The following is a 27,735-nucleotide window of genomic DNA, read 5'->3' as shown; positions in this document are numbered from 1 at the left end:
ATGTTTGTGTGAAAATAGTGAACATGATTCGTGGTCGAGTTTTGAATCATCGACTGTTTCAGTTGTTTTGCGAAGAAATGGGTCAAGAACATACTGTGCTTTTGTATCACACAGAAGTGAGATGGTTATCACGTGGTCGTGTATTATCCCATGTGTTTGAATTGGGAGAGGAAATTCAGCAGTTTCTCCGTGAACAGCGACAAGACATAGCTGAATATTTTGATTCTCCTGAGTTTGTTCCGATGCTTGCCTATTTGGTTGATGTGTTCACAGCACTCAATGAGCTCAATCGCTCTCTGCAGGGAAAGGGGCTCACCATTGTGACTGCAAGCGAGAAGCTGGTTGCATTCAAAGAAAAACTTGTTTTATGGATTAGGCTGTAACGAAGGGAAATTTGGTGAATTTTCCATCCCTTGAAGGAACAGTCACTGAGGATGCTTCCTTGCAACCTGGCTTTGTTTCAACTATTATTGAACATCTTCAAATGCTGCAAACTTCATTCCATGGTTACTTCTCGTGTGCAGAGCTGCAAGCATGTGATAACTGGATCAGGCACCCTTTCCAGATAAATTTGGAGGATATTGATGATGGCAGTGACGTCAAAGCAGATCTCATCGATTGGAGAAGCAACCATGGAATCCAAATGGAGTTCACCGAGGGTCATCTGGAGCACTTTTGGGCATCTCAGCTGGAAATATTTCCCGTACTAGCTCGGAAGGCTCTGGCTCTCGCTGTGCTAGTGCCTTTTGCGACCACGTATCTGTGTGAAACTGGATTTTCGTGTCTGCTTCATATAAAAAAACAAAGAGCAGAAATCGGTTGGATGCTCAGCACCACATGCGAATAGCACTCAGCTCCAAGACGCCAAGGTTCCATACCATCATAGAGAACAAACACCAGCAACGAAGTCACTGAGCTTGGTGCACAAGCACAATTTCTTGCAACACACCATGCAAAGTATGAGCAAATGGATTAAAAATCTTTACTAATTTGAAGTTACCTTGGTATTGTAATGAATCATTTAGTTGCCAAATACGTAAATTTGTAAAATATAAATAAATTTAAAACCATGATGAATCTGTTATTGATAGCCATGATAATTTTATTATTCTTTCATGACAGTGAGGACAGGGGTGCGAGAACTACTTGGTGCTTTGCAAGGGGTGCAAGTAGGGAAAAAGGTTAAGAACCCCTGTATTAAAGGAAGCAGATCCAAGATCCTGTCTCTGGGCCAGCACGTGATGTTTCTTTATATAATGGTTTGCACGCACTGGTGAAATTTTAGCTACCACTCGCTCCAAGCTACGCTTTAGCAAAAATCAGTACATTCTAAAGATTGTGAAATGAATCCACTTATATAATTCTTTGATCATCCACTGGAAGATGTCAATAAGTCTGTTGCCCTTTTGAGTCTCACCATCAGACATGACCTTTCCTGGGCTGACAACATAGCAAAGCTGGCCTCCAAAGCCAGCCACAGACTGGGCATCCTCCATTGAGCCAAGTCTTTCCTTGGAAAATCAGAACTACTCACAGTCCCCGCAAGACCTTCGTCCATAACTCTAGAGACCACTGCTCTCCGCTATGGATTGGCACCCCACATCATGTCACTCTTGGATTATGTTGAATCCAAAGCTCTCAAAATTATTGGAATCTTTCGTGATGAGGCAAAAGCACAAGGACTCTTGCTCTCACATCGCAGAAAGGTCGATGATCTCTGTTTTCTACCGGACAGTGCATTCAGAAAGTATTCAGACCCCTTCGATTTTTCACATTTTGTTATGTTGCAACCTCATGCTGATATCGTTTAAATTCATTTTTTCCCTCATCAATCTACACTCAATACCCCATAATGACAAAGAGAAAACAGGATTTTAGAAAGTTTTGCAAATTTATTAAAAAGAAAAAACTGAAATATCACATTGACATAAGTATTCATACCCTTTGCTATGACACTTGACATTTAGCTCAGGTGGCTCCCATTTCTCTTGATCATCTTTGAGATGTTTCTACACCTTGATTGGAGTCCACCTGTGGTAAATTCAATTGATTGGACATGATTTGGAAAGGCACACACCTGTCTATATAAGGTCTCACAACTGACAATGCATATCAGAGCAATTCTTTTGCGCATGCGCAAGATTGGAGGTCACGTCTTTTCGAAGCTGTCCATGCGGTCACGCTTTTGAAGTTAAGTAATTTTTCACAATTGTGTTTTTGTCGAAACTGTATCTATCTTTCGGTGAGTGTACCTATATAGTGTCTTTAGTAAGATTCTCGGTGTTAATTTTTCATACATGTATACAAAATCGTCGGTTAATTCGTGTCGCGTATTTTGAGGCGTAATAGGCCACCGTGTCCGACCTTGAGGCTTTGTTTTTCTCTCAGCGGTCCGTCGATTGTGCTGCAATTACTTCCGTTCTCTGTTTTTGTCCCAGTCTTTCACCCCATACTTCCTTGTTTAAAATCTCAACTAAAAAAAAAAAAAAAAACCCAAAAAATATTTCCTTCTCTGATCTCATTCGTTGTTCTTATTCGTTTATTCGTTGTTCTTATTTGTTCGTTCGTTCTTCGATCACGTGTTTCACCCCCATTTCCTTTTTCCATTTCCCCAGATAGTTTTCACTGCTCAATTTTAAAATGTTTAAACTTTCCCCTGAAGAACTGTATTCTGTCGTATATTATAACACCTTTTTCTTCTTCTTCTATAAAAGGATGCTTTCGACTTGCTCACCAAATCTATTCATTCCAAAAAAAAAATTCCATCTCTTACAGTTCCTCTTTTCTACATTCCCGAAACTCTCCTGCACTCCACCCCTCCTTCAGTGTCCTCAAACGTATTTTTAACTCGAAGGTCACAAGAAACTCATTTTGCAATAAATGTTCGTTTCCCATTAATCGTACACTTTCTAAAATTCAATCTCACCCCTCCCCTCCAAATCTTCCCCATCACCCCTTCCCTCCAAAACTACCCCATCACCCCTCCCCTCTAAAACTTCCCCATCACCCCTCCCCTCCAAATCTACCCCCTTTCCCCTCCCCTCCAAATCTTCCCCATCACCCGTCTCTTTCAAATATTCCCCCTTGCCCCTCCCAATCTTCCCCATCACCCATCCCTTTCAAATCTTCCCCCTTGCCCCTCCCCTCCAAATCTTCCACGTCACCCCTTCCTTCCAAAACTTCCCCATCACCCCTCCCCTCCAAAACTTCCCCATCATCCCTCCCCTCCAAATCTACCCCCTTGCCCCTCCCCTCCAAATCTTCCCCATCACCCATCTCTTTCAAATTTCCCCCCTTGCCCCTCCCCTCCAAATCTTCCTAATCACCCATCCCTTTCAAATCTCCCCCCTTGCCCCTTCCCTCCTAAACTACCCCCACACCCCTCCTCCTCAAAACGTATCCTCGCTTCATCCCCCTTCCAACTGTCACCTTCATCTCCCCCAACCTTCTGCCTCGCTCTTCCCCCTCCTCAAATAACACCTCACTGTGCCTCACCCAATCACCATCAAACCTTTTGTCCGCCCCATTCTTCCCTTTCTCCAAGCTATTCTGAAATCTCTGACACACCAACAGCTCTCCCTACCTCTTCCACATCTTACCCTACCCCTCCCCCCCCCCCCATTCTATATCCGATGCTCCCCCTTCCTCCTCATTAACAGTATGGACCTCAAACATCCAGGGCCTTCGCTCAAACTTGACTGATCTCTCCATACAGGTTGCTTCTGACAAACCAGACATGATCTGCTCCACAGAAACTTTCCTCCTTCATGATGTCTCTGATTCCTTGGTATCTCTCCCAGGTTACTCCCTCCTCCGGTATGATAGACCTGAGCCTCGTCCTGGAGGTGGGGTTGCTATCTTTATAAAAAAAACTCTTCCTCACACGCCCTGCACTGCCCTCTCTCCACCTCACCCCCAGGAATACCTTTGGCTATGGCTTCCCCTTTGCTCCCACCTTTTGTTCATATGTGTGTTGTACCGTCCACCAAACAGTGATGACTCCATCTACAATCGCTGTCTGATAATATGGACCAACTTCTATCTACCCATCCCAACTCTCTCTTCCTCATATGTGGTGAATTCAATTGTCACCATGCCAGTTGGCTGGGTGTGGGTACTTCTCTCACCAGCCATGGCTCTTCAGCAAAGGACTTCTGTGACTCACTGGGACTGACACAATCTGTCAATTTCCCGACCCGGATCTCAGTCAACGGAGCATCTTCTCTTCTGGACTTGTTTATGACTAACTTCCCTGAAAATGTCTGCTGCTCTTCTTCTGCTCCAATCGGCTCATCTGATCATGTGCTTGTTAAAGTGGACATCTCTCTGACCATTCTCAGTGAGCCTCCTCAGCGTCGACGAGTCTGGCATTTCACTCAGGCCAACTGGCACGGTCTTCAAGCAGCCATCAATCATCTGGACTGGTCTCCCATCTCTACCGCCTCTGACATCAACTCATCCTGGGAATTCTTCCAAAGTAAATTGCTCTCTCTCATGCACAGATCTATCCCATCTCGTCTTCAGTTGTCATACCCTTCATCCCGTCCATTGTACACGGAATCTTGTGGTGAGGCTGTTGCCCAGAAACAACTTGCTTTCGTCTCCTGGAAAGCAAATCCAACGGAAGGAAATCTCATTTCCTTTCACAAAGCCCAAAACAAGTGTGTGTCCACCCTCAGGAGAGCCAGGAAACAATATCTCTCCGTTCTCAAGACCGAACTCTCTTATCCGTCTCCCTCTTCCAAATCCTGGTGGTGTCTGGTCAAATCTGTTTCTGGTGTTTGTTCCCCCTCCATCCCCTCCCTCACCTCAAACGGCTACACGGCTGACTCCGCACGTGAAAAGGCTGATGCCTCAACTCTGTGTTTGCCTCTAAATCTTGTGTCCCACACCCATTCCTCTCTGTACCCACCGTACCCAGCTGCTCCTGGACTCTGTGTCCTTTTCTCCTGAGAAGGTGGAAAAGTTTCTGTCAACCCTCGACTCTGATTCTGCAACTGGACCTGACGGCATCAGCCCACGGGTCCTAAAATCCTGTTCTTCCGCTCTTTCACTCCCTCTCTCTGTTCTCTTCACCCTCTCTTTTGCTCAAGGTCATCTGCCATCTGCTTGGAAATCAGCCAACATCACCGCTTTGCACAAAAAAGGTGCAAAAACAGATCCTAGCAACAACAGACCAATCAGCCTTCTCCCAATTATCAGCAAAGTCATGGAATCCATCATTGCTTCAGATATGAAATCTTTCCTCTTCTCCAATGGCTTGATCTCTGATCATCAATTTGGTTTCAGACCTGGTCACTACTCTGGAAATGCTGCTTCTGCTTTCTCAACAATGGATGGAGGTCCTCAATGCCAAACAGGAAATTAGAGCTGTCTCCCTTGACATATCACGTGCCTTCGATACGGTCTGGCACCCCGCTCTGCTCACCAAACTCTCCTCCTTTGGTATCCATGGAAATCTCCACGCATGGCTGGCAGACTTCCTCTAGTCGTAGTCAACGTGTGGCCCTGAATGGGTTTCTCTCATCTCCTCTTCCTGTTCAGGCTGGAGTTCCCCAAGGCAGTGTTCTGGGCCCTGTGCTTTTTCTGGTCTTCATCAATGATCTCTGACTCTCTTGAAAATCCTCTCTATCTCTTTCCTGATGACCACTCTCTGCAGCTCCATTCCTCTTCCCTCAGATCAGCAGTCTGCAGCCTCCTCACTCTCTGCAGACCTGGACAAAATCACAGACTGGGCAAACAATTGGAACATGTCTTTCAATCCTGACAAATCTCACATTCTTACGATGTCTCTCCGAAAAGACCGACTGGACAACCCTCCCATCCACTTTCTGAATAATCCTCTCCAAGAAGTTCTGTCACTCAAGCTTTTGGGTCTCACGATCTGCCATTATCTTTCCTGGGAAAACCACATTTCAAATATGGCCTCCAAAGCCAGTCGCCGACTGGGCATCCTCCGTCGTGCGAAGAACTTCCTTGGCACACCTGAGCTCCTCACCACATACAAGGCTTTCATCCACAGCTCAATGGAATACTGCTATCCCCTCTGGGCTGGTGCTCCTGCCTCACACCTAGCTCGTCTTCACGCTGTTGAAACCAAAGCGTTCAGAATCATTGGAATCTCCTGCGATGAAGCTAACTCCAAGGGCCTTTCACTCACTCACCACAGGCAGGTTGGTGGTCTTTCCGTCTTCTACCGACTCCTCTCTGGCCTTTCCCCCCCAGCTCTCTCTGGGCTCTGTCCCCCAAATATTCCTGCAGGTCGCACAAGATCTGCCTGCAGCCCTCTTATGGTTAAACTGCCAAAATCAAGACTCTCTGCTCACCTTCACTCCTTCATTCCTCTTTTCTCCCGCCTCTGGAACAAACTCCCTCACTCTCTTCAATCCCACTCCACCCTCCAGGTCTTTAAAACAGCTGTTCACCACCATCTCTTATCTTCCCCCATCCAAAACCTTGATCTTTTCTACCCCTGCTAATTTCACCCCAAATCCACTTTTTTTAAATACCAACTTCTGGCCTGGAAGTCCTTGGTGTCCTTGTGTTTTATACTTCTCCCCCCCCCCCCCCTTCCCATGCCTCCTCCCCCCAAGCCCTCTCCCTCCCACACATCTCCCTGCTCTCAAATGTTGTGTTTGTGTGCTTCCCCTTCTCTCCCCATCTTGTCTTCCGCTCCATCTTTTTATATATTTTGTTTGTCTGTTTGATTCGTTTGTGAAATAAATGCGAGTAGTGTAGCAGCATAGCAAACCTGTTGTGCATTTTGTGATACAAGCACCAAATTTGGTACACTAGTAGACTATCATATTATGAAAAGATCTGGATATTGGGCCATCTCAGATTCAGAGATTTGATTTTTGCAAGATTTCGATTCGATTGGGATCGAAGAGAACACCTTCTTCGTCTTCTGTACAGTGAAGTTGCCAGCCCTGAATTCTCTGGCTACATCTGGGTGCTTCATTGGGAGTGCAACCGTGTCCCTCAGGTGAACAGGGACCCACCTGGCATAGTGTGTGTGGTCTAAGGCATGGAACCATGGGACCAGTTCCGTCAGGGCATCAAGGTACGTCGTGAATGAAGCCTGCCGCAGAGAACGCACGTAGACCAGTACCAACATCTCTAGTTCCAGCACAGTTGCCCAGTACTGAAAGTTGGGAATGTCTTCTCCTCTCTGGTGACACCAGTCTTCGAACTCAGGCAGGTCTTCTGCATCATCAGCATATGTCATACAGTGGCGTTCATACGCACGGTGTTGCAGGATGTGCAGTGCCGCTGCAGTGATTTGATGAGCTCTTCTTGTGCGGGTGACGTGGGCAGCTCGTAGGAAGGAGTCGGCCGTCCCTGGCGTTGCAATCTCAGCTTGCAAAATCTGCAAATCTTGCAAAAATCAAATCTCTGAATCTGAGATGGCCCAATATCCAGATCTTTTCATAATATGATAGTCTACTAGTGTGCCAAATTTGGTGCTTGTATCACAAAATGCACAATTCTTTTGAATATTTGGGCTAAGCCGCCCCACTATAGCTCTTTCACGAGCCTCGATTCTGTATACAAAAAACAAACAAACAAAAAAAAAACCAAGCCATGAGGTCAAAGGAACTGCCTGCAGAGCTCAGAGACAGGATTGTGTCGAGGCACAAATCTGGGGAAGCCTACAAAAAAATTTCTGCTACATTTAAGGTTCCCAAGAGCACAGTGGCCTCCATAATTCTTAAATGGAAGAAGTTTGGAACAACCAGGACTCTTCCTAGAGCTGGCCGCCCGGCCAAACTGAGCAATCGGGGGAGAAGGGCCTTTGTAAGAGAGGTGACCAAGAACCCGATGGTCACTCTGGCTGAGCTCCAGAGATCCTGTGTGGAGATGGGAGAAACTTCCAGAAGGACAACCATCACTGCAACACCCAACCGATCTGGGCTTTATGGCTGTGCAGGGCAGTTCCTTCAAACTCATGGCTTGGTTTTTGCTCTGATATGCAGTCAGCTGTGAGACCTTATATAGACAGGTGTGTGCCTTTCCAATGTGATTTTGAGGAGATTTGTCTTCCTAAGAAGAGCTTTAAAGGAGGTCATCCTGCCCACCTGCTTTGGCCTTGGTGTTATCATCCTCCACCATTGCCTGTTGATGGTCCTGTTTGTCTCCTCATCATCTCTTCGTCGTCCTGCTCATCTCATCGCCTGCTCCGTGCCCATCCTCTCATCGTCTGCTCCGTGCTCATCCTCTCAACCGCTGCCACCAGAGATAAGTCGCCATTTTGTGTCCCTCGCCCTGTCTGTGCTTGTGACTTGACGCCTTAGTTTTTATTGGATTTATTTTACTTCATTGTATATAGCTGTTATTGATTTCATTCTCCGTTTATTTGTTCGGGATTAAACCCGTTTGGTTTATTTCAAAGCTTTATCCCTGCGTGTACCCTGGTTAGAATAGGTACACCGTGTCCCTGCGTGTCGGAAGAGGCGACGAAGAGGGTTGTTGTCAGGAAGGGCATCCGGCCATATAAACATTGCCTCAAAAAGAGAACCATGACAATTACAACTACAGATGGGCAGGGTACAGCCCAAAGTCGAGATTGGTTTCTGAGGTTTGGGACATGGAATGTAGGGACAATGACAGGGAGATCAGGAGAATTGGTGGAAGTATTGATCAGAAGAAGAGTGGACATATGTTGTGTGCAGGAGACGAGATGGAAGGGAAGTGGTGTGAGAATGGTGAAGGGTAGGCAGGGACAGAAATATAAGTTTGTGTGGCAAGGGTGCCCGGAGGGCATGAATGGTGTTGGTGTCCTGTTTTCTGAGGAGTTTGTAGACAGTGTATTGAGTGTGACTGGAGTGAGTGATAGGTTGATGATGGTGAAAATGATGATTGGAAAGCTCTTGGTGAACGTCATCTCGGGATATGCTCCGCAGGTTGGTCAGAGCGATGAAGAGGAGGACAAGTTCTGGTGTACGATAGAGAAGCTGATGGAAAATGTGAAAGATGAGGAAGTTGTTGTGGTAGGAGGAGACCTAAATTGACATGTGGGAAGGAGTATGGACAGTTTTGAGGGAGTTCATGGGGGTTACGGATATGGTGTGAGAAATGGAGAAGGTGTAAGGATTTTGGAGTTTGCTGATGGAGCTGATTTGTAATACTCAGTTCCAGAAAGAGGATAATAAGCTTGTTACATACACGTCAGGTGGGTCGACGACAACCGTTGACTACCTGATGGTGCGCAGGCGAGATAGGGGGCACCTCCGGGACACAAAGGTGATCCCGGGGGAGGAGGCTGTTTCACAGCAACACTTGGTTGTCTGCGACATAAGGGTGAAAGGTGCGAGGAGAGCTCGGCGGGTGAAGTACCAACCGAGAATGAAGGTGTGGGGATTGAAAGAGGTGACAGTAAGGGAGGCATTAAAAGAGAGGCTGAGTAGGGTAGAGGATGATGTGGTTGAGCTTGAACGCGGTTGGATATCAATGAAAGATAGTCTGTTTGGAGGCGTTGGTGAGGTATGTGGATGGACAAAAGGACCACCGGGGCACTCGGAAACATGATGGTGGGATGAGGAAGTTGGAAAGAGGATTGACGAGAAGAGGAAGAAGTTCAAGGAGTGGCAGAAGGCGAAGGGTACGGGAGCAGAAAAAGCAGCGCATGAAAGTTACAAGGCAGCCAAGAAGGCTGCAAAGAAAGAGGTAGCAAAGGCGCAGGGGGGATGCAGGAAAATGTTCGGAGAAAGCTTGGATTCGGAAGAGGGTCAGAGAGCGGTATTCAGGATTGCAAAGCAGCGAGCGAAAGAGAGGTGTGATGTGATGGGGGTGAGTTGCTTGAAGGATGAAGTGGGACAAATCGTTTTGGACCCAGATGGAATTAAAGGAAGTTGGAAAAGATATATGGAAATGCTGTTGAATACAGAGAATGAATGGGATGGCAACACAGAGAGTAACCCAGTTTTAGGACCGGCAGAGAAGATAACTGAGAAGGAAGTTGAGGAAGCGATAAAAGCAATGAAGAGTAGAAAAGCGGGAGGGCCGACGGGAGTTGTGGGAGATATGTTGAAGGCAGCAGGAAGTTGGGGTGTGAAGAGAATGACAGAGATCTGTAATCTGGTGGTGAACGAAGGCCGCATTCCAGTGGATTGGGAACTGAGTACCCTCGTCCCTCTATACAAGGGGAAAGGTGACCCTCTGGAGTGTGGCTCGTACCGAGCGATAAAGTTATTGGAGCATGGAATGAAGGTATTGGAAAGGATGTTGGAGAGCAGGATAAGGAAGAAGGTGAAGATCGACGAAATGCAGTTTGGATTTATGCCAGGAAGAGGAACGACAGACGCGCTCTTTATTGTGAGGCAGTTGCAGGAGAAGTACATGGAGAAGAGGAAGAAGTTGTTTCTTGGGTTTGTTGACCTGGAGAAAGCATTCGATAGGGTTCCACGTGAAGTATTGACATGGGCATAGAGGAAGTTAGGAGTGGAGGAATGGTTGATCAGAGTAGTGATGGCAAAGTACAAAAGAGCACGCACAGCTGTAAGGATGAAGGACGGGAACAGTGGTGAGTTTGAGGTGAAGGTGGGAGTGCATCAGGGGGTCAGTACTAAGTCCACTACTACTTGTAGCTGTGATGGAGGTGCTGGCTCAGAATGTAAAGGAGGGTTTACCGTGGGAGTTGTTGTATGCAGATGATCTGGTGTCGATTGCGGAAAGTATGGATGGACTGAAGGAAAAGATGAACAAGTGGAAGGAATGTATGGAGACAAAAGGTCTGAAGGTGAATATAGGAAAGATGAAGGTGATGGCAAGTGGTAAAGCATGTCGTGAGGTGGAAAGAACTGGGAAGTGGCCCTGTGCTGTGTGCAGGAAAGGTGTCGGAGTGAACTCCATTCAATGTACAATGTGCGCCGAGTGGGTTCATCAAAAATGTAGTGGTCTGAGAGGGTCATTAAGCAGTGTGGCAGCTACATTCAAATGTAAGGTGTGCACAGAGGGAGCTGCAGATGGAGGAAATGTTGAGTTGGATCTTGGAGACGGCATGAAGCTGGAAGGTGTGAAAACATTTTGCTACCTCGGAGACATGCTGAATGGAGAAGGTGGATCAGACTCGGCAACTTTTGCAAGAGTGAGATGTGTATGGAGGAAGTTTCGGGAACTGAGTGGCGTGCTGATGAGGAGGGGAGTGTCGTTGAAGCTGAAGGGAAAGGTGTATGCTGCATGTGTGAGAAGTGTTATGATTTATGGGAGCGAGACATGGGTAATGAACGTAGAGCAGCAACGAAGGCTGGAAAGGGTGGAAATGCGAATAGTTCGGTGGATGTGCGGAGTATCGTTGAGAGAGAGGAAGAAAAATGATGAATTGCGAAAGATGATGGGAATAGAGCCTGTGATTAATGTTGTGAAGAGGAACAGGTTGAGATGGTTTGGTCATGTGTTGAGGAAGGATGAAAGTGACTGGTTGAGAAGAGTGATGGAAATGAATGTGGAAGGAAGTAGAGGACGGGGAAGACCGAGAAAGACTTGGCTAAAGATAGTGGAAGAAGAAATGCGGGCAAGGGGGTTAACAAGGAGAGATGCAGAAAATATGGCAAAATGGAGAAGATTGTCATGGAGACCGCAAGGCTAACCCCCGCTCCAGCAGGGAAAATGGCCTTAAAATGCATGTTGTTGTGTTGTTGTTGTTGTGCCTTTCCAAATAATGTCCAATCAATTGAATTTACCACAGGTGGTCTCCAATCAAGGTGTAGAAACATCTCAAAGATGATCAAGAGAAATGGGAGGCACTTGAGCTAAATGTCAAATGTCATAGCAAAGGGAAGGAATACTTATGTCAATGTGATATTTCAGTTTTTTCTTTTTAATAAATTTGCAAAACTTTCTAAAATCCTGTTTTCTCTCTGTCATTATGGGGTATTGAGTGTAGATTGATGAGGGAAAAAATGAATTTAAACGATTGCAGCATTGGGCTGCAACATAACAAAATGTGAAATAAGTGAAGGGGTCTGAATACTTTCTGAATGCACTGTATATTCTCCGACATTGCTCCCTCTGCTCTGTTCTCTTAGCCTTCTCTCCCCAGCAACATTGATGCACACATTCTTCTTGTAACCCTCTCCTGGCTAAACTTCCAAAATGCAGGCTTACGACACATCTCAACTCTTTTTCCTTGCTTCAGTTCTCCCATTTATGGAACGACTGTTCTATCTAACCCTCACCTCCCAGAACTTCAAGCAAGCAATGCACCGCCACCTCTTTTATTCCGCATATTGAGTACCAGTTCACTGGTAATTCCCTGTGTGTCACAATAGGTGACTAACAGGGTTGGCGGCAGGAAGGGCATCCAGCCATAAAACATTGCTTCAAAAGGGGACCACGGTGCCCAAAAAAGGCCAACCCCTGCTCTGCGGGGAAAAATGGCCTCTAAAGGTGGTCCTTCTTTCTTCTGTCCTCCCTTTCCTCTTTTCCTGTTCGTTCTTTCCCTTTATGTTTGTCCCACTGTCATTTCTACCTTGCTCTTCCATGAGCCTCGCTCCTGAAAAGATCGGTTCATTGATGCTTCAAATCCAAAACCTTAATACTGTTGCTTTCAGAAGGATTTGAACCCACAACCTGTGATATGCTTGTGCAGCGTCTTCACCACTAAACCATCATATCCACTTTTGTGATGCACATTGCTCAATCTCGGACAATGCACAATGTATTCACAATGTGTTCAAATCAGTCCTTCAGGGAAATTACACCAATCATGTTCCTTCGCTACAATAGGCAAAGCAAGTTAAATACCTTCTTCACTGTGAAGCCGATGCCAGAATTGTGTATGGCATATCTGCAGAAAACAAAAAAACAAATGGAATCACAATTAGGGAAGATGATCACATGGATTAGCAATGCAGCTCAGACACAGGAAGAGGATGCTTTGCCTATCACATGCATGCTACATCAACATGTCATATACATTTATTTGATATAATATTTGATATACAGTCACGTAAAAAAGTAAGTACACTCCATGTAAAGTTTTGACTTTTTCAACATATTTCAACATACAGCTATTTGATCTTCATTTCAACAATATTGAAAGATAAAGGTGATATAATATAACAAATATCATGAAACATTTACATTTTGTAGTCCATTGTATAATTTAAATAGACATAAATGCAAATTTCGCATGTGGAAAAGTAAGTACACCCCTACATTTATCACTACTTCTAATACCTAAAATTAGAATCAGGTGCACTAGCTCAGGTGCAAATGATTAGAACATCGTTAGAGAGGATCTTGGAGGAACCTATCTTATTTAAACCTCATACATTTAGTTTGGTTTGCTCTTTGTTGTTGAAGTGTGCGGCGTCACCATGCCAAGATCAAAAGAGCTCTCCGAGGCCTCCAGAAAGAAGGTTATAGATGCCTACGAGTCTGGGAAGGGATTTAAAAAGATCTCCAAACAATTTGAAATCAATCAGTCGACTGTCCGGAAGATCATCTACAAGAGGAGAAGATTCCAAACAACTGCCAACTTGTTCAGGCCAAGCCGCCCCAGCAAGTTCAGCCCGAGAGCAGACAGCAAGATGCTGAAAGAAGTCTCTAAGAACCCCAGAATGTCATCACGGGACCTACAGGTAGCTCTTGCCACTGTTGATGTCAAAGTGCATGAGTCTACCATTAGAAAGAGGCTGCACAAATTTGATCTACATGGGAGGTGTGCCAGGAGGAAACCTTTGCTGTCCAGAAAGAACATCAGGGCAAGACTAAAGTTTGCCAATGAACACCTTTATTATTATTTTTTTGTAGACTGAATCGAGGCTCGTGAAAGCGCTAACATTTATTTCACAAACAAATCAACCAGACAAACAAAATATATAAAAAGAGGGAGTGGAAGACAAGATGGGGAGAGAAGGGGAAGCACACAAACACATTTGAGAGCAGGGAGAAGTGCGGGAGGGAGAGGGCTTGGGGGGAGGAGGCGTGGGAAGGGGGGGGGGGGGGAAGAGTGATAAAACACAAGGGGACCGAAATTAGCGGGGGTAGAAAAGATCAAGGTTTTGGATGGGGGAAGATAAGAGATGGTGGTGAACAGCTGTTTTAAAAGACCTGGAGGGTGGAGTGGGATTGAAGAGAGTGAGGGAGTTTGTCCAGAGGCGGGAGAAAAGAGGAATGAAGGAGTGAAGGTGAGCAGAAAGTCTTGATTTTGGCAGTTTAACCATAAGAGGGTTGCAGGCAGATCTTGTGCGACCTGTAGGAATATTTGGGGGACAGAGCCCAGAGAGAGCTGGGGGGGCAAGGCCAAAGAGGAGTCGGTAGAAGACGGAAAGACCACCAACCTGCCTGCGGTGAGTGAAAGGCCCTTGGAGTTAGCTTCATCGCGGGAGATTCCAATGATTCTGAACGCTTTGGTTTCAACAGCGTGAAGACGAGCTAGGTGTGAGGCAGGAGCACCAGACCAGAGGGGAGAGCAGTATTCCATAGAGCTGCGGATGAAAGCCTTGTATGTGGTGAGGAGCTCAGGTGTACCAAGGAAGGACTTCGCACGACGGAGGATGCCCAGTCGGCGACTGGCTTTGGAGGCCAGATTTGAAATGTGGTTTTCCCAGGAAAGATCATGGCAGATAGTGAGACCCAAAAGATTGAGTGACAGAACATCTTGGAGAGGATTATTCAGAAAGTGGATGGGAGGGTTGTCCAGTCGGTCTTTTCGGAGAGACATCGTAAGAGTGTGAGATTTGTCAGGATTGAAAGACATGTTCCATTTGTTTGCCCAGTCTGTGATTTTGTCCAGGTCTGCAGAGAGTGAGGAGGCTGCAGACTGCCGATCTGAGGGAAGAGGAATGGAGCTGCAGAGAGTGGAGTCATCAGGAAAGAGATAGAGAGGATTTTCAAGAGTCAGAGAGATCATTGATGAAGACCAGAAAAAGCACAGGGCCCAGAACACTGCCTTGGGGAACTCCAGCCTGAACAGGAAGAGGAGATGAGAGAAACCCATTCAGGGCCACACGTTGACTACGACCAGAGAGGAAGTCCGCCAGCCATGCATGGAGATTTCCATGGATACCAAAGGAGGAGAGTTTGGTGAGCAGAGCGGGGTGCCAGACCGTATCGAAGGCACGTGAAATGTCGAGGGAGACAGCTCTAATTTCCTGTTTGGCGTTGAGGACCTCCATCCATTGTTGAGAAAGTAGAAGCAGCATGTCCAGAGTAGAGTGACCAGGTCTGAAACCAAATTGATGGTCAGAGATCAAGCCATTGGAGAAGAGGAAAGATTTCATATCTGAAGCAATGATGGATTCCATGACTTTGCTGATAATTGGGAGATGGCTGATTGGTCTGTAGTTGCTAGGATCTGTTTTTGCACCTTTTTTGTGCAAAGCGGTGATGTTGGCTGATTTCCAAGCAGATGGCAGATGACCTTGAGCAAAAGAGAGGGTGAAGAGAACAGAAAGAGGGAGTGAAAGAGCGGAAGAACATGATTTTATGACCCGTGGGCTGATGCCGTCAGGACCAGTTGCAGAATCAGAGTCGAGGGTTGACAGAAACTTTTCCACCTTGTCAGGAGGAAAGGACACAGAGCAAGCACTTCTGGACCAGCACATAGGCAAAGACCAGCACTTCTGGAACAATGTGCTCTGGGCAGATGAGTCAAAGGTAGAGCTATTTGGCCACAGTACTAGAAGACATGTTTGGCAAAAACCAAAGACAGCATTTGACCACAAGAACCTGATACCAACTGTAAAGCATGGTGGTGGATATATTATGGTTTGGGGCAGCTTTGCTGCATCAGGGCCTGGGCAGCTCACCATCATAGAATCCACTATGAATTCTTCATTGTACTAGAGGGTGCTTGAGGATAATGTGAGGCCATCTGTCGGAAAGTTGAAGCTCAACCGAAGGTGGACCTTGCAACATGACAATAACCCTAAACATACCAGTGAATCCACCAAGGAGTGGCTGAAAAGAAAGAAATGGAGGGTTCTGGAATGGCCAAGTCAAAGCCCGGATCTAAATCCCATCGAGATGTTGTGGGGGGATTTGAAACGAGCTATGCATGCAATTGTGCATGCTGTGCAACATTTTTTTGTTGTACAAATTATTGCAAAGTCAATTCCTCATTGTTTTTTGTTCAATTAGATCACCTTTATCTATAGATACTGTTTAAATGAAGATACAACAACACAACAGGCATTTTAAAAGGCCATTTTCCCTGCAAGAGCGGGGGTTAGCCACTGTTTAAATGAAGATAAAATATTGATATGTCCACATATGTTAAAAAGATTTTAAAAAACATTTCATGGGGTGTACTTACTTTTTCCACATGCAAATTTTGCATTTATGTTCATTTAAATTATACAATGGACTACAAAATGTAAATGTTTCATTATATTTGTTATATTATATCACCTTCATCTATCAATATTGTTGAAATGAAGATCAACCGTGGGGTGTACTTACCAACCGTGGGGTAAATCAAACTTTACATGGGGTGTACTTACTTTTTCACGTGACTGTATGTGGAGAACAACACATGCTGTCTGTTGATTAAACCATCAACGAAGTGAAGGATAATACCAACTATTGCATATCTGACATTGCCCACTGAATCTTTGGGTTGGTTTATGATCGTGTGATGTGGAGATTCCCCTGCCTCTCTCTCACAATCACCAGCAGTTAAATGGTAATATTTAGACTCCTCCAAAGATTGACGAATCACGATTCTTGGTTAGGAATCTTGGTAAAACTACACTAAGACTGTTCCAATATGAAATAATGACTTTCTCAAACTTACCTGCTCACAACTTCAACTATTTTGCTGTGCTCTTCACTACCACTTCTCAACGCTTTTCGGCGAGTCGCTACATTGTAAAAGAGGTCCTCCGCCTTTAAACAACAACAAAAGGAAAGGTACAGAAAATTTGTCACGAGGGGAAAAATTGCATTTATTGATAAAAACTTGATGTACCAGTGGAAATTGAAGAATAAAAAAAGTGAAAATAAATTAAATAGCTAAACAATTTCATAAATATACATTTTATTGAACTGTAACAAAAGAAAAACGAAAGTGTTTTTAAATTGAAAGTTATATGTAACATCCAGTTGATATCATTCTGGTGTTTTGCAGAAGCTGACATTGTAATTAATATAATAATCATTATGACACCGAGTCGAGTAAAATAAAGAAACCTTATCTTTTTAGATTAAAATTGATCATCAATCCAGACAAAAATAGCAGACATCCACAAATTAGTGAAGTATGGCTTGCCTGTATACACCGTAATCACTCGTGTATAAATCGCAGAAATGGCCAACCAAAAATTGGGTTGCGTATTATCCACGAGAACTTGTTTATTTTTTGGTATACAAGGTCAAGGCTTTCTCGCTATACTAGCAATCATCCTCAAAGTACTAGGTATAAATCCTCTCGGTCAGAGTTTCAGCAAGTTACCTGTGGTGTTCCCCAAGGTTCTTTACTTGGTCCATTACTGTTTATTTTGTATGTTAATGACATTCATAAATCTAATGACTTGCTTTCTTTTCTTTTATATACCAACAACACAAATATTTCGTATTGTGATTTAAAAATTTGAATCTTTATTTAATATTGTCAATGAGCATCTCTGAAAAGTATGCGATTGTTTTAAATCTAATGAGTTGTCTGTTCACTCAAATATGTTCTATATTATAATACGCTAAGCGTCGAGGGGGGTCAATCCTTTCGGAGCTAAAAGCTTTTTGCCCCAACTCCCACCACCCACAAGTCAGACACGGGATGTCATCCCATGGTGCAAACCACTCTGATTTTCCTGTTGCTGTCGTGCTTGGCGTCCACATCGCTGAGAATGCCAATATCGCTTCTCCGGGTCTTCACGCCCTGTCAGTGTGCTGAGGAACAGTGTACAATGTCGTAGCGAAATTTGTTTCTCTGAGGGAAGGATGTCGAATTTTCTATTCTTCTGTATAATAATACATTAAGCCTTTTCTGTTGTGGTTATTTTACCATGGGCTTCTGGTAATGTAATTAAATTGTCTTTAGTCAAAAAATAATATGTACTGATTTGACTACTGCAAATGTCCAGATCAATTCTGATTCAATTTTGAGAGTTGAAGAGACCAAGTTTCTTGGGGTATATATTAATTTCAAATAGAACCGCCTTTGGAGGCCATTTCCCCCCGCAGAGCAGGGGTTGGCCTTTTTCAGGCACAGTTGGGTGGTCCAGAATAATATCAGAAAAATATGGAAACAACGTGTTAATGTCTCACCATCCATAATTGTTCCTTTGGTCATAAAAACACTGTATGTGAAGTTTTAGGGATCTATTTTAATATTTAGAGGTAGCTCAACTAACTTGAAATTTCAGTATATATAGTCTATACACAACAGGAGAAATTGGTATATAACGCAATACACAAATTACACATACAGTACATACAAATTCTAAACACATCTACCAGCTGGTTATTCAGTCTTTTCCAGTTAGGGTCTTCGTGTTGCTGTCAGGGAATGTTTTCCCGTGTTCCTGTACAACCTGCAGCAGGAACTGAATTTGATCTTCATCATGTCAGCAGTCCACTGAACTCCTGAATTAGTGCAACTCCTCGTTCCGCATGGTCATTTACCACTTTCATGGCCTTCACAGTCTCACATGCTGCTTTAAAATTAGGGCTGTCAACCGAGCCGGGACCGGGACGAAATCCCGGCGGTTTCGGCTTTCGAGACGGTCTCGGGACGGTCCCGAGATAAATTGATTGACGCAATTTCTCGGTAAAAAAATCCCGGTTAAAATTCCAACTTCTTGCAGATATTTTCCATAATAGAGGCATTTATTGAGCCTTGCTTTCATTACTCTGCTTCTGCACAAGCATCATTTTTCGCAAGTGCAGCTGAACTGACACAAACGATGATAGATAAAGTAAACTCACTGTTCCAGGATTTTCCCCTTGTCAACAAACAATGTACTGCAAACGAATCCGAATTCCGAATCCGGATCTTCACCAACATCTAATCATGTCGTCCTTGTCACACACGCTGCATCTCCACAAAATTTCGTCCGAATCCGTCCACAACTTTTTGAGATATTGTGCTCACAAACAAACGGACAAACAGACAGGAGTGAAAACATAACCTCCATCCACCTTTGGTGGCGGAGGTAACGAAATCAGGTCCAGGATGAAGGTCCCAATGAAAATCCCCCGCATCGCGGCTTCATTTAAACCGTTGAATCCTTCCGCCGTATCACTCCGCCTCGCCCCGCCCCGCTACGGTCACGTGTCCGTCCTTGGAGACGAGTTACGGAATGTGGTTGCTAGGGTCTTTAGCACATTAATATCGAGGGATTCGCTCGAGGCCCCGTGAATGGAGGGACGATGTTTATTTAGATTAAAAACACGTTTATAACGGATTATTCTACACACAATGTATTAATACAAGTACAATACATAATATGTAGTTTTATGAAATGAGTTTTTGATGAACGTTTATGTTTAATTGCAACGCTAAATCTATAAATTGTAAGAATCCCTCGGGGTTTGGTTTGACGGTTTGAATGTGAAAGTATTTTGGTTTTCTTATCTCCACTTTAGGCCTGATAAGTTGATTACGTTTACTTTAGTCAGAGTCAAAATAAGGAGGGGGGGGGGGGGGTGATCACTACACCGCCTGCTTTATAATTTACTCGCAGAAGTACCCGGCATTGCCGGGCGGGGGAGGGGAGGGGAACGGGGGGGGGGAGCGAGCCCCTTGGCGATCACAACTCACAAAATGATAATGAAACTCCAACCGGGACTCGAATATGCCTGGGCAGAAACATTTTCTCCCTCTCTCTGACATTCCGAGCAAGAAATTACACGACAATACAAACTGTAATGAGATAACCCGGTCCCATTGGTGGCCGATCATCTGCATGTAGGCGGTGTATTTTATTTCATCCCGGTAAATGGAAGCTAAGTCGGAATTTAAGTACTCAACATCAGAAATGAATTTTTTTCATTGTTGTTTATATATTGTAATGAAATTCCATTATTTTTGAAGCCTTATTATTTATTTATTTATTTTTTAATTTTTTTTTTTTTTTTTACTTTGCTGGGAACCGAGCCGATCCGAGATCCCGTTATGAAAATTGAAAATTTATCGAGACGGTTCCGAGACGGGATTTTGAATCTAGCTAACAGCACTATTTAAAATCGTCTCAGTCTTCCCAAGTCTCTGGGTCTGCTTCCAGAAAACTGTCAGGAAGGCCCATCTTTTCAAAAAGCATGCAGGATTTCTGTGCAACAAAGTCTTCCAAACCACTTTCCTGAATATTTCCCAGATCAACTTGGATGCGCTTCGGGGGATCTTCTTGTCCTTCATTCTCCAATGCGAGGATCATTTGTTGTTTCACTGCTGCACTGCTGCAGGCACATTCTTGTCAAAAAAATGCAAGACCAATCAGGTTCTCTGATAAGTACCACAGATGGCCTGCTAGTTTCATGGTTGCTGCTGTCGAAATTGCTTGGTTTACATCTTTGTACTGCACCAGAGATTTTAGAAGAAGCAAATCACTGTTTGGGGCAGAAGCCGCAAGAGGAGCCGCCATCCATGCTCTGATGTAAATACGGATGGTGAAGATGGCAATGTCTCTCAGTCCTTTCTGCTCTTTGCTAGTGAGTTTGAACTGACTTCTGAACATCCAAACCTTCAGGCTATAGATGACCTTTGACATCCAACGGGCATGGTGCATGGGTCCTGGGGCCATGAACCGGACTCCTTTTGCAGGAACTCCACCCAGAAAGATTACACACAGTTCCAATAATTCCCGATAATCATCTGTTGGCTGGATTTCAGCAAGCTGACTCCCAACGAAAAGCAGAACATCATCCTTGATATCAGAAAGGGATTCACTAACCAATTCATCTGTGGTTTCATTATCAAAGTTATCCTGATCCAGAAATTCCCAGCGAGCCTGGAATCGTTTGAAGATTAAGATCTCTGGTCCAGAGGAGGGCCCCATGCAGCTCACAAACACTGCTCCAATCACAATTTCAAGTATATGGTGGCGACAAGCAAGAAATAGCAGTTCGGTGCCCAGTTCTTGTTCAATTAACACACATGCTCCGGCTCACCTACTCCACAGGGTACAATGCATACTGCATAGATTCCTCAAAACATATTATCCTTCATAAAACATCAACAAGGCATGCAGGGTATTCATAACTCAACTTAAAATTCCTGTAAAAGTATGCAACAATCAGAAACCGTTTCAGTGTCCATGGTATTGTTAGACGTTAGTGTAAGACGATATGGGGAAACTTTGATGACCATGAGCTATCCATAAATATTATTCAATTTCATTTTTATTTCACCAGCAGTGTTTGTTTTAGGTATTGGAACAGTTCTGGAGGGTGAGAACATGCCATTTCAAAAAAAAAGAAAAAGAAATTGTGGACCACCCCAAGGCACAGTGGTCCCCTTTTTGAAGCAATGTTTTATGGCCGGATGCCCTTCCTGCCGCCAACCCTGTTAGTCGCCTCTTGCGACACACAGGGAATTACCAGTGAACTGGTACTGAATTTGTCGACCTCAGAAGGATGACAGGCTGAGTCAACCCCCTGGTGTTAATTCATCGATCGACCAGGATTCAAACCCAGGATCCCAAGCCGGCACCCTAACCGCCAAGCCAACACCAGGCTTCATATATTGATTTCAAATGTTATTGGAAATATAATTGTGGAAATCACAGAGTGGCAAAAAATATTGGTATAATCTATAGATGGAATTATTTGCTCCCAAATACAATACTTTGATTGCTTTATTGTTCACTTGTACTTCCATAGCTTTCATACAGTAATTTAGTCTGGGGAAATACATTTCAATCACATCAAAATAAAATAAAATTTGATAATATTGCAGAATTTTTTTTATTTGAATCATATCTAGCGAACCTCCAAGAACTTGTACAAACCAATTATTTCATCATTTAAATATTTTGGAATTGTGCAATGTCACATCACATCAGCAAAGTATTTTCATGTATAAATGCATTAAGACTACTTCCTTCGAAAAAGCATGATTCCAGATTCGCCAATAATATACATACATTTTCCTTAACATAGAACCCTTGCTTTTCAACACAATATTTGTTTCTCTGGACCTAAACTATGAAATGATTTGCCAGATAATATTAGAAAATATCCCTCATTGAATAACTTCTCATTCAAGCTTGAACAATATTTTCTCTCACGGTATTGTACATAGATCACTCAAGAAATCTATTGAATATTTGTCTATTGAATTTTCACACTGGTCCTTTCCATCGGTTTATTGCTCTACTGATCCACTCATTCATCTTGTTAAATTGTTTGCCCACACGTTATTTTTTTATTGTTATTATATTTTCATTTATATTGTTACAGACGTGGCTTAGATGTTAGTTTACCGAGCGGTTTTGGTATGACCACGTCTGCACAAGTTACCGATTATACTCGACGTTGACGAAGCCGCGCCACGCTGGCTCAATAAGAAAAAGAAGACACCCGGCTGGATTACAATAACACAATACGACACCAATGTTTCGATTCTCAAGTATATTCGTACGGAAAAGGTTAGATTACAGGGGCTAGAGGTATATTACAGGAAGACAGGCACTTAGACACACTCTTATATTAACCCCGGACAGACGACAGACACACGGGACAACGGCTGACTCACACGGGGGTTTGATGGCTAGGAAAGGCAGGATCGATGGCTCCAGGTCCTCCTGGGCTCAAAGGTCAGAATCGACTCGGTCCGGTCCAGAGATGCGGGGAGGTCGCAGCGCTCGGATGGCGTCTTGTCTGCTCAAGCTGGGGGCGCATCTCTCGTCACATCCGGCGCGTGGCCGCGTATATCCGGCGGGGAGTGACACGCCCTCGGCTCGTTAGCTCCGCCTCGTGGAATCGGCACGTTGCTTCTCATTGGGTGCGTGCGGGGGGGTTTACCAGGCTCCGCCCTTGACGAGGGGCTGACAAGGAGCCCCTTCGTGGTAACCCCGTGGAGCGCATGGTCTGGAGCTAATCGAGCCGGTGTGAGGACGCATCCTCCCCCGCTCCGCCGCCATCTCCTCTGTTGTTGTTGTAATTGTTGGGGAAGAAGATGGAAGGAGGTATGGGAAAGGTCCTAAACTCACTACTGATGCCATATAATCACATTCTGGTGCAACGAAGAGTCATAATTAATGGAGACGAGGCCTTAACTGACATAGAATAAGAATAACTAGGAAGATGTCCGAAAGTTGTCTACGTGTGGTGCGGTGGACCTGGGCACGACATTTAATGGGGGAATAAGGGGAAGGTCGGCTCTACTGATTGTTATTTACATGCAATGGGACTAGGGAATGGGGGATCGGGGAAAGTTGGGGAGTATTGGAGAAAATAGGGGAATATTTACAAGCGGATATGGAGGCCAAATTCCATATTCGCAACATTGCACCCTTCTCTACCCTCGGGGCGTCCCGACCCGATAAATTTTTACCTACTTTAGTGTGGCACGCAATGTAGTTCCCTCTACTATTAACTCTACCCTGAGTGCGACAGTTTTACAGATATTCACAAATGAGTAAATATGTCCCCCTGCGACGTTGCACCCTTCTCCTCACAGAAACACACCCACAGGATAACCGAATCCGGAAAGAATTCGCAAACTACACATACAGCCGGTAGGGAGCATTATTTACACGACTACGCTGCTATTTACACTACGATCCAGGACCTGTCTTTGGAGGAACACATGCAGATGTTATGCATAGAGAGAGCGCGCTTGCCAACATCGATACACCAACCCACGAGTGCTCTGTGGCCGACGGCCTTTAATAACGTGCAGAGCACCCTTCCCGAGCATCAAAAGCACCACCCCACCACCAATCGGTGCAGTCACCATTGTTCATTGGAATAAAAATAAATTCGACAACCCCTAACCCTGCAGGTGTCTCTTGCTCTTCTTGTGGTGCACTTGGTGGTGTTAACTATTAGTGGTTCACCTGTATGGCATAGGTGCCACGTTGATCCATAGGTCCATCCCCGGGTGGTGCTTGGCCGCAAACGAACTGCGGTCCATTGTGGGTGGCCACAAATATTGCGGTCCATATGGTGTATCGATTCCGGCAGCAAACAGCGAAAGTGCAGGCCCACAACTGCGCAGCCAGCACCTCTCTCTCCTCTCTCTCTACCCCAAAGCCAGATCCTCGGAGGTGGGAGACAAAAGAAGCAGACAAGTGAGTAAGGTGGTAAGGGCGCAAAAGTGCACGCAATGTAAGGTGATGCACACTGGGGGCACATGGGAACCAGGTGAGACAGGTACGTTCCTATCGTACGCCCCCCCCCACCAGGTAACCTACATGGCCCCTCCCTTACCCCTTACTGTATCCACAAAACACAACACTACCCATAAACATCTACTTTACAAATCGACAAACATCCCTACTGTCTTCCCCGTTCCTCCCATAAACCAAATTCGTCTTCTCTCCCTCCTAACCAATCAAATTTGCCATTTTCAACTCTCATCAAAATTTGCCATTTTCAACTCAACATCAAAATTTGCCATTACCAATTCATCATCAGTCCCTCCTAGGGAGGGAGAGATGGAATCACCCCAATGTCTCATCCACGTCGTGATGCGTCTCACCAACCCACACAGCAATTCATCTCCTGCAACAACCAAAGAAAACACAGGTGTGGAGTCATCATCATCACCACAGGTAAGTGGCTGCGTATGGTGCGACAGGTTCATCAATCCTAACTATTTCCTAAATGACTTTAACAACTTTACACTACCCGGGGTCTTTCTCCGGCCAAACCATTGGCCCTCTTACACTATGGGTTCTAAAAACCAATTCCCATTGGCCAAACTGTGGTGCTCTTCAATTTGGGGTCTCACTCCCCCGATTCATCTCCCGGTGCCCTCGTACAATTTCTGGGCTGCGACGTGTACCTCTCCCAGTGGGTCTACCCACCTGCACACCTCCACCACTGCAGTTGCCTCCGAGCTTACCTGCTCCTTACCCTAACCTAACTACCAGGGGAAGGCCCTCTGGCACTCTCCCCACTCGGTGCCCTCTCTGGCACTGGGCTACCCGGGTCCATCCTCCGGATCCTCGGGCCCCATCCACAACTCTACCGGCTCCCAGAGCCCACCTGCGGCCTCACCTGGCCGACATCCTCACAGTGGTGGAGTGCCCAACCAACTACACACACTAACAGGCTACACGCCCCGCCATTTCCACAACACTAATGCACCCATTCACAACACCATTCTGCAACCGCACCACAAATGCCAATATCCAACCACAATTTACCTGCACCCTCTACCTAACACTTACACTACCCGCCCCGGGTACTCGTGAAAGGGGTCCACTCTTCCCCCATCCACACCTTCGCACCATGCACACCACTCCGTACCACTCACTCCAACTCTCTCCACACACCTGTACCTGCACACCTGTGCTCTCACACCTGGTGCCACCTGCACCCTTCTCTCCCCAAGCGCATTCGCGCTGATCCACAACACTCACTACTCATACACTGCTCCACACACCTGTCCAATTGCACACCTGTGCTCTCACACTTGGTGCCACCTGCACCCTTCTCTCCCCAAGCGCATTCGCGCTGATCCACACACTCACTACTCATACACTGCTCCACACACCTGTCCAATTGCACACCTGTGCAATCACACCTGTTCCATCCTCACACACACGGCATCATCTCAGCTAACTACTCCCTTCTGAAACTTGCGCTTCCCAGTCGTCCCTTTAAACTATTGCGCTCCCACGTCATTATCATCCACACTAATCTACCTGCGTCCCCACTACAGGTATCAGTCACTAACTAAATTTAACGTTACCTAATGTCAATCTCTTCTAGATCCCTACTAATAACCTAACCCACCCGGGCTAGTTTTCACTGCCATACACCCCATAATCTAGTGCTCCTTTGCCCCCACCTGTGAGGGATGATGGATTTGCCATCCCACCACATCGGGGGTCTCTCACTATCAATTTTGCACGTCAAATTTCAACAATTCAAAAATTTTCTATTTACTGCCAATTCTATTCACTTTTCTAAATTTTGTATCAAATCACTACTATCACTATCACCATCACCCGTCTACTTATTAGGTACTCTCGGTGCGCCAATTCACATCTACAGCCCGGCTTCGTACAGCCAAGCCATGAATGCGAATTCTTTTGTGCTGGCGGCTGGATGCGTCCGGCGCTCGGTGCAGGGAAGGAGGTTTACCCGGCCCGAGATCCCACGCACCTTCTCGGCGTGGAGCCATCCAATGTCCCGATCTCGACCTGCCGGCACGTCTCACCAAAAAGTGGTCGCCATGACGACCCTTTCTATCGGGCTGCCAGATCCGCCTAGTGGAGCACGGACGTTCAAAGCGAGGCCCAGCACGGATCGCGCACGGCGGTCCTTTCGAACCCGCCGTGGCTCGGATCCCCGCTGGTTCTCGCGGCACGCGAAGCCCGGCACGCACCGAGGGCCCGATTCGGCTATAAGTCGCTCTACACTCTACCCCGTGTAACGTCGATGCTTCACCTGGACGCTTACACCCCGCAGCCCGTTCCTTGCTCACACATCCAGCCGTGCCCATGCTCCTCGTACCTTTCCTTACACACCCAGGTACACTCATTCCACTCACAGCCTTGGTCACACACCTGACCACCGAACACTTTGGCACACATTCGTCGCTCGCACACCTCACCAATACACCTCTTCGCGCCCCCTCCTCGGTCACCTCCTCTGTGACAATCACAGGTGTGCTCTCATTCGCACACCCAACCACGTGCCTCACCACCAACTCCAGCGTGCATTCCCACTCACGCTCTACCATTCCAGGTGTGCATCCTTCCATCCCAGGTGTACATCCTCGCTCACCTGTCACAACTAACTCACGCTCCATGTCACTCTCACTACTTTCACCTCCACTCGTGACAACGCACTCACCCTTACTCTTGACAGCACACTCTTTCCCCATGCACCTGTCCGTCACACACCTTTCTCGCGCACACTCTCCCGTTACACCCTCTGTAACACTCACCACAGGTGGACACTCTTCCTTACTTCTGACAGCGCACTCTTTCCTCATGCACCTGTCCGTCACACACCTTTCTCGCGCACACTCCTGCGCACACTCTCCCGTCACACCCTCTGCAACACTCACCACACCGCGCTTCCACGTGCTCCCTCGCACACACGCTACGACCGACTCACTCTCGCCAGCACACTCACTCCTTGGCACGCACTTTTTCCTCACACACCCCAGAGTCGGACTTTCTCGCACACCTCCTCTTTCGCACACCAGACCTGTCGCACACTTCACCAACGGCCTCTCACGAACACCCGGGTCTATCTCGACCCCCAAGCCTCTTAAATCACCTGGCGCATCATACGCACGACCATATTGGTCACCACTTACACCGGGTCCTCTTCCTCTTCGCTTCTCCTCCATCACCTGCGAATCCCTCATCCGGTTAATGAGCACATCATCACGATCCAAACACAGACTTTGGACCAATTCTTTTATCTCCTCTTTTATCTCTTTCTTATCCCCTCTCCGTCGCTTCTTAATTTCGCTCATCCCTTCTTCCACTTCTTCTAATTTGTGCTTCACCTCTTTTATTCCCCGGTACGTCTCCTCAAGCTCGTCCTCCAAGGCTACCTTGACCGTTTCCATGTGCGTCCTCACCTGCCGGTCCTTCGTCTCCATTACCTCTACCACCTCGTCCAACCTCGTTGTCAGTCCCCCACGTACCATCTGACATT

The 27,735-nt window shown here is 45.8% G+C and overlaps 1 protein-coding gene across 12 annotated transcripts in view; it reads right to left on the bottom strand.

Moving 5' to 3' along the window:
- Positions 1 to 27,735, bottom strand: part of MLH1 (mutL homolog 1) — a 155,025-nt gene that overhangs the window by 108,156 nt on the left and 19,134 nt on the right. For all 12 annotated transcript variants that reach the window (XM_078786812.1, XM_078786834.1, XM_078786850.1 and 9 more), the window contains exons 7-8: positions 16,742 to 16,833; positions 12,745 to 12,787 (exon numbers count right to left, since the gene is read on the bottom strand). In XM_078786812.1, coding sequence (XP_078642938.1) covers positions 12,745 to 12,787; positions 16,742 to 16,833 — 135 coding nt within the window. The remainder of the gene's footprint in view (positions 1 to 12,744; positions 12,788 to 16,741; positions 16,834 to 27,735) is intronic.

Source organism: Myxine glutinosa, chromosome 1 (genome assembly GCF_964187855.1).
Source record: "Myxine glutinosa chromosome 1, kmMyxGlut1.1, whole genome shotgun sequence".
In the NCBI taxonomy this organism is placed as follows: Eukaryota; Metazoa; Chordata; class Myxini; order Myxiniformes; family Myxinidae; genus Myxine; species Myxine glutinosa.
The sequence above is the reverse complement of the archived record's forward strand: the minus strand, read 5'-3'. Positions and strand labels throughout refer to the sequence as shown.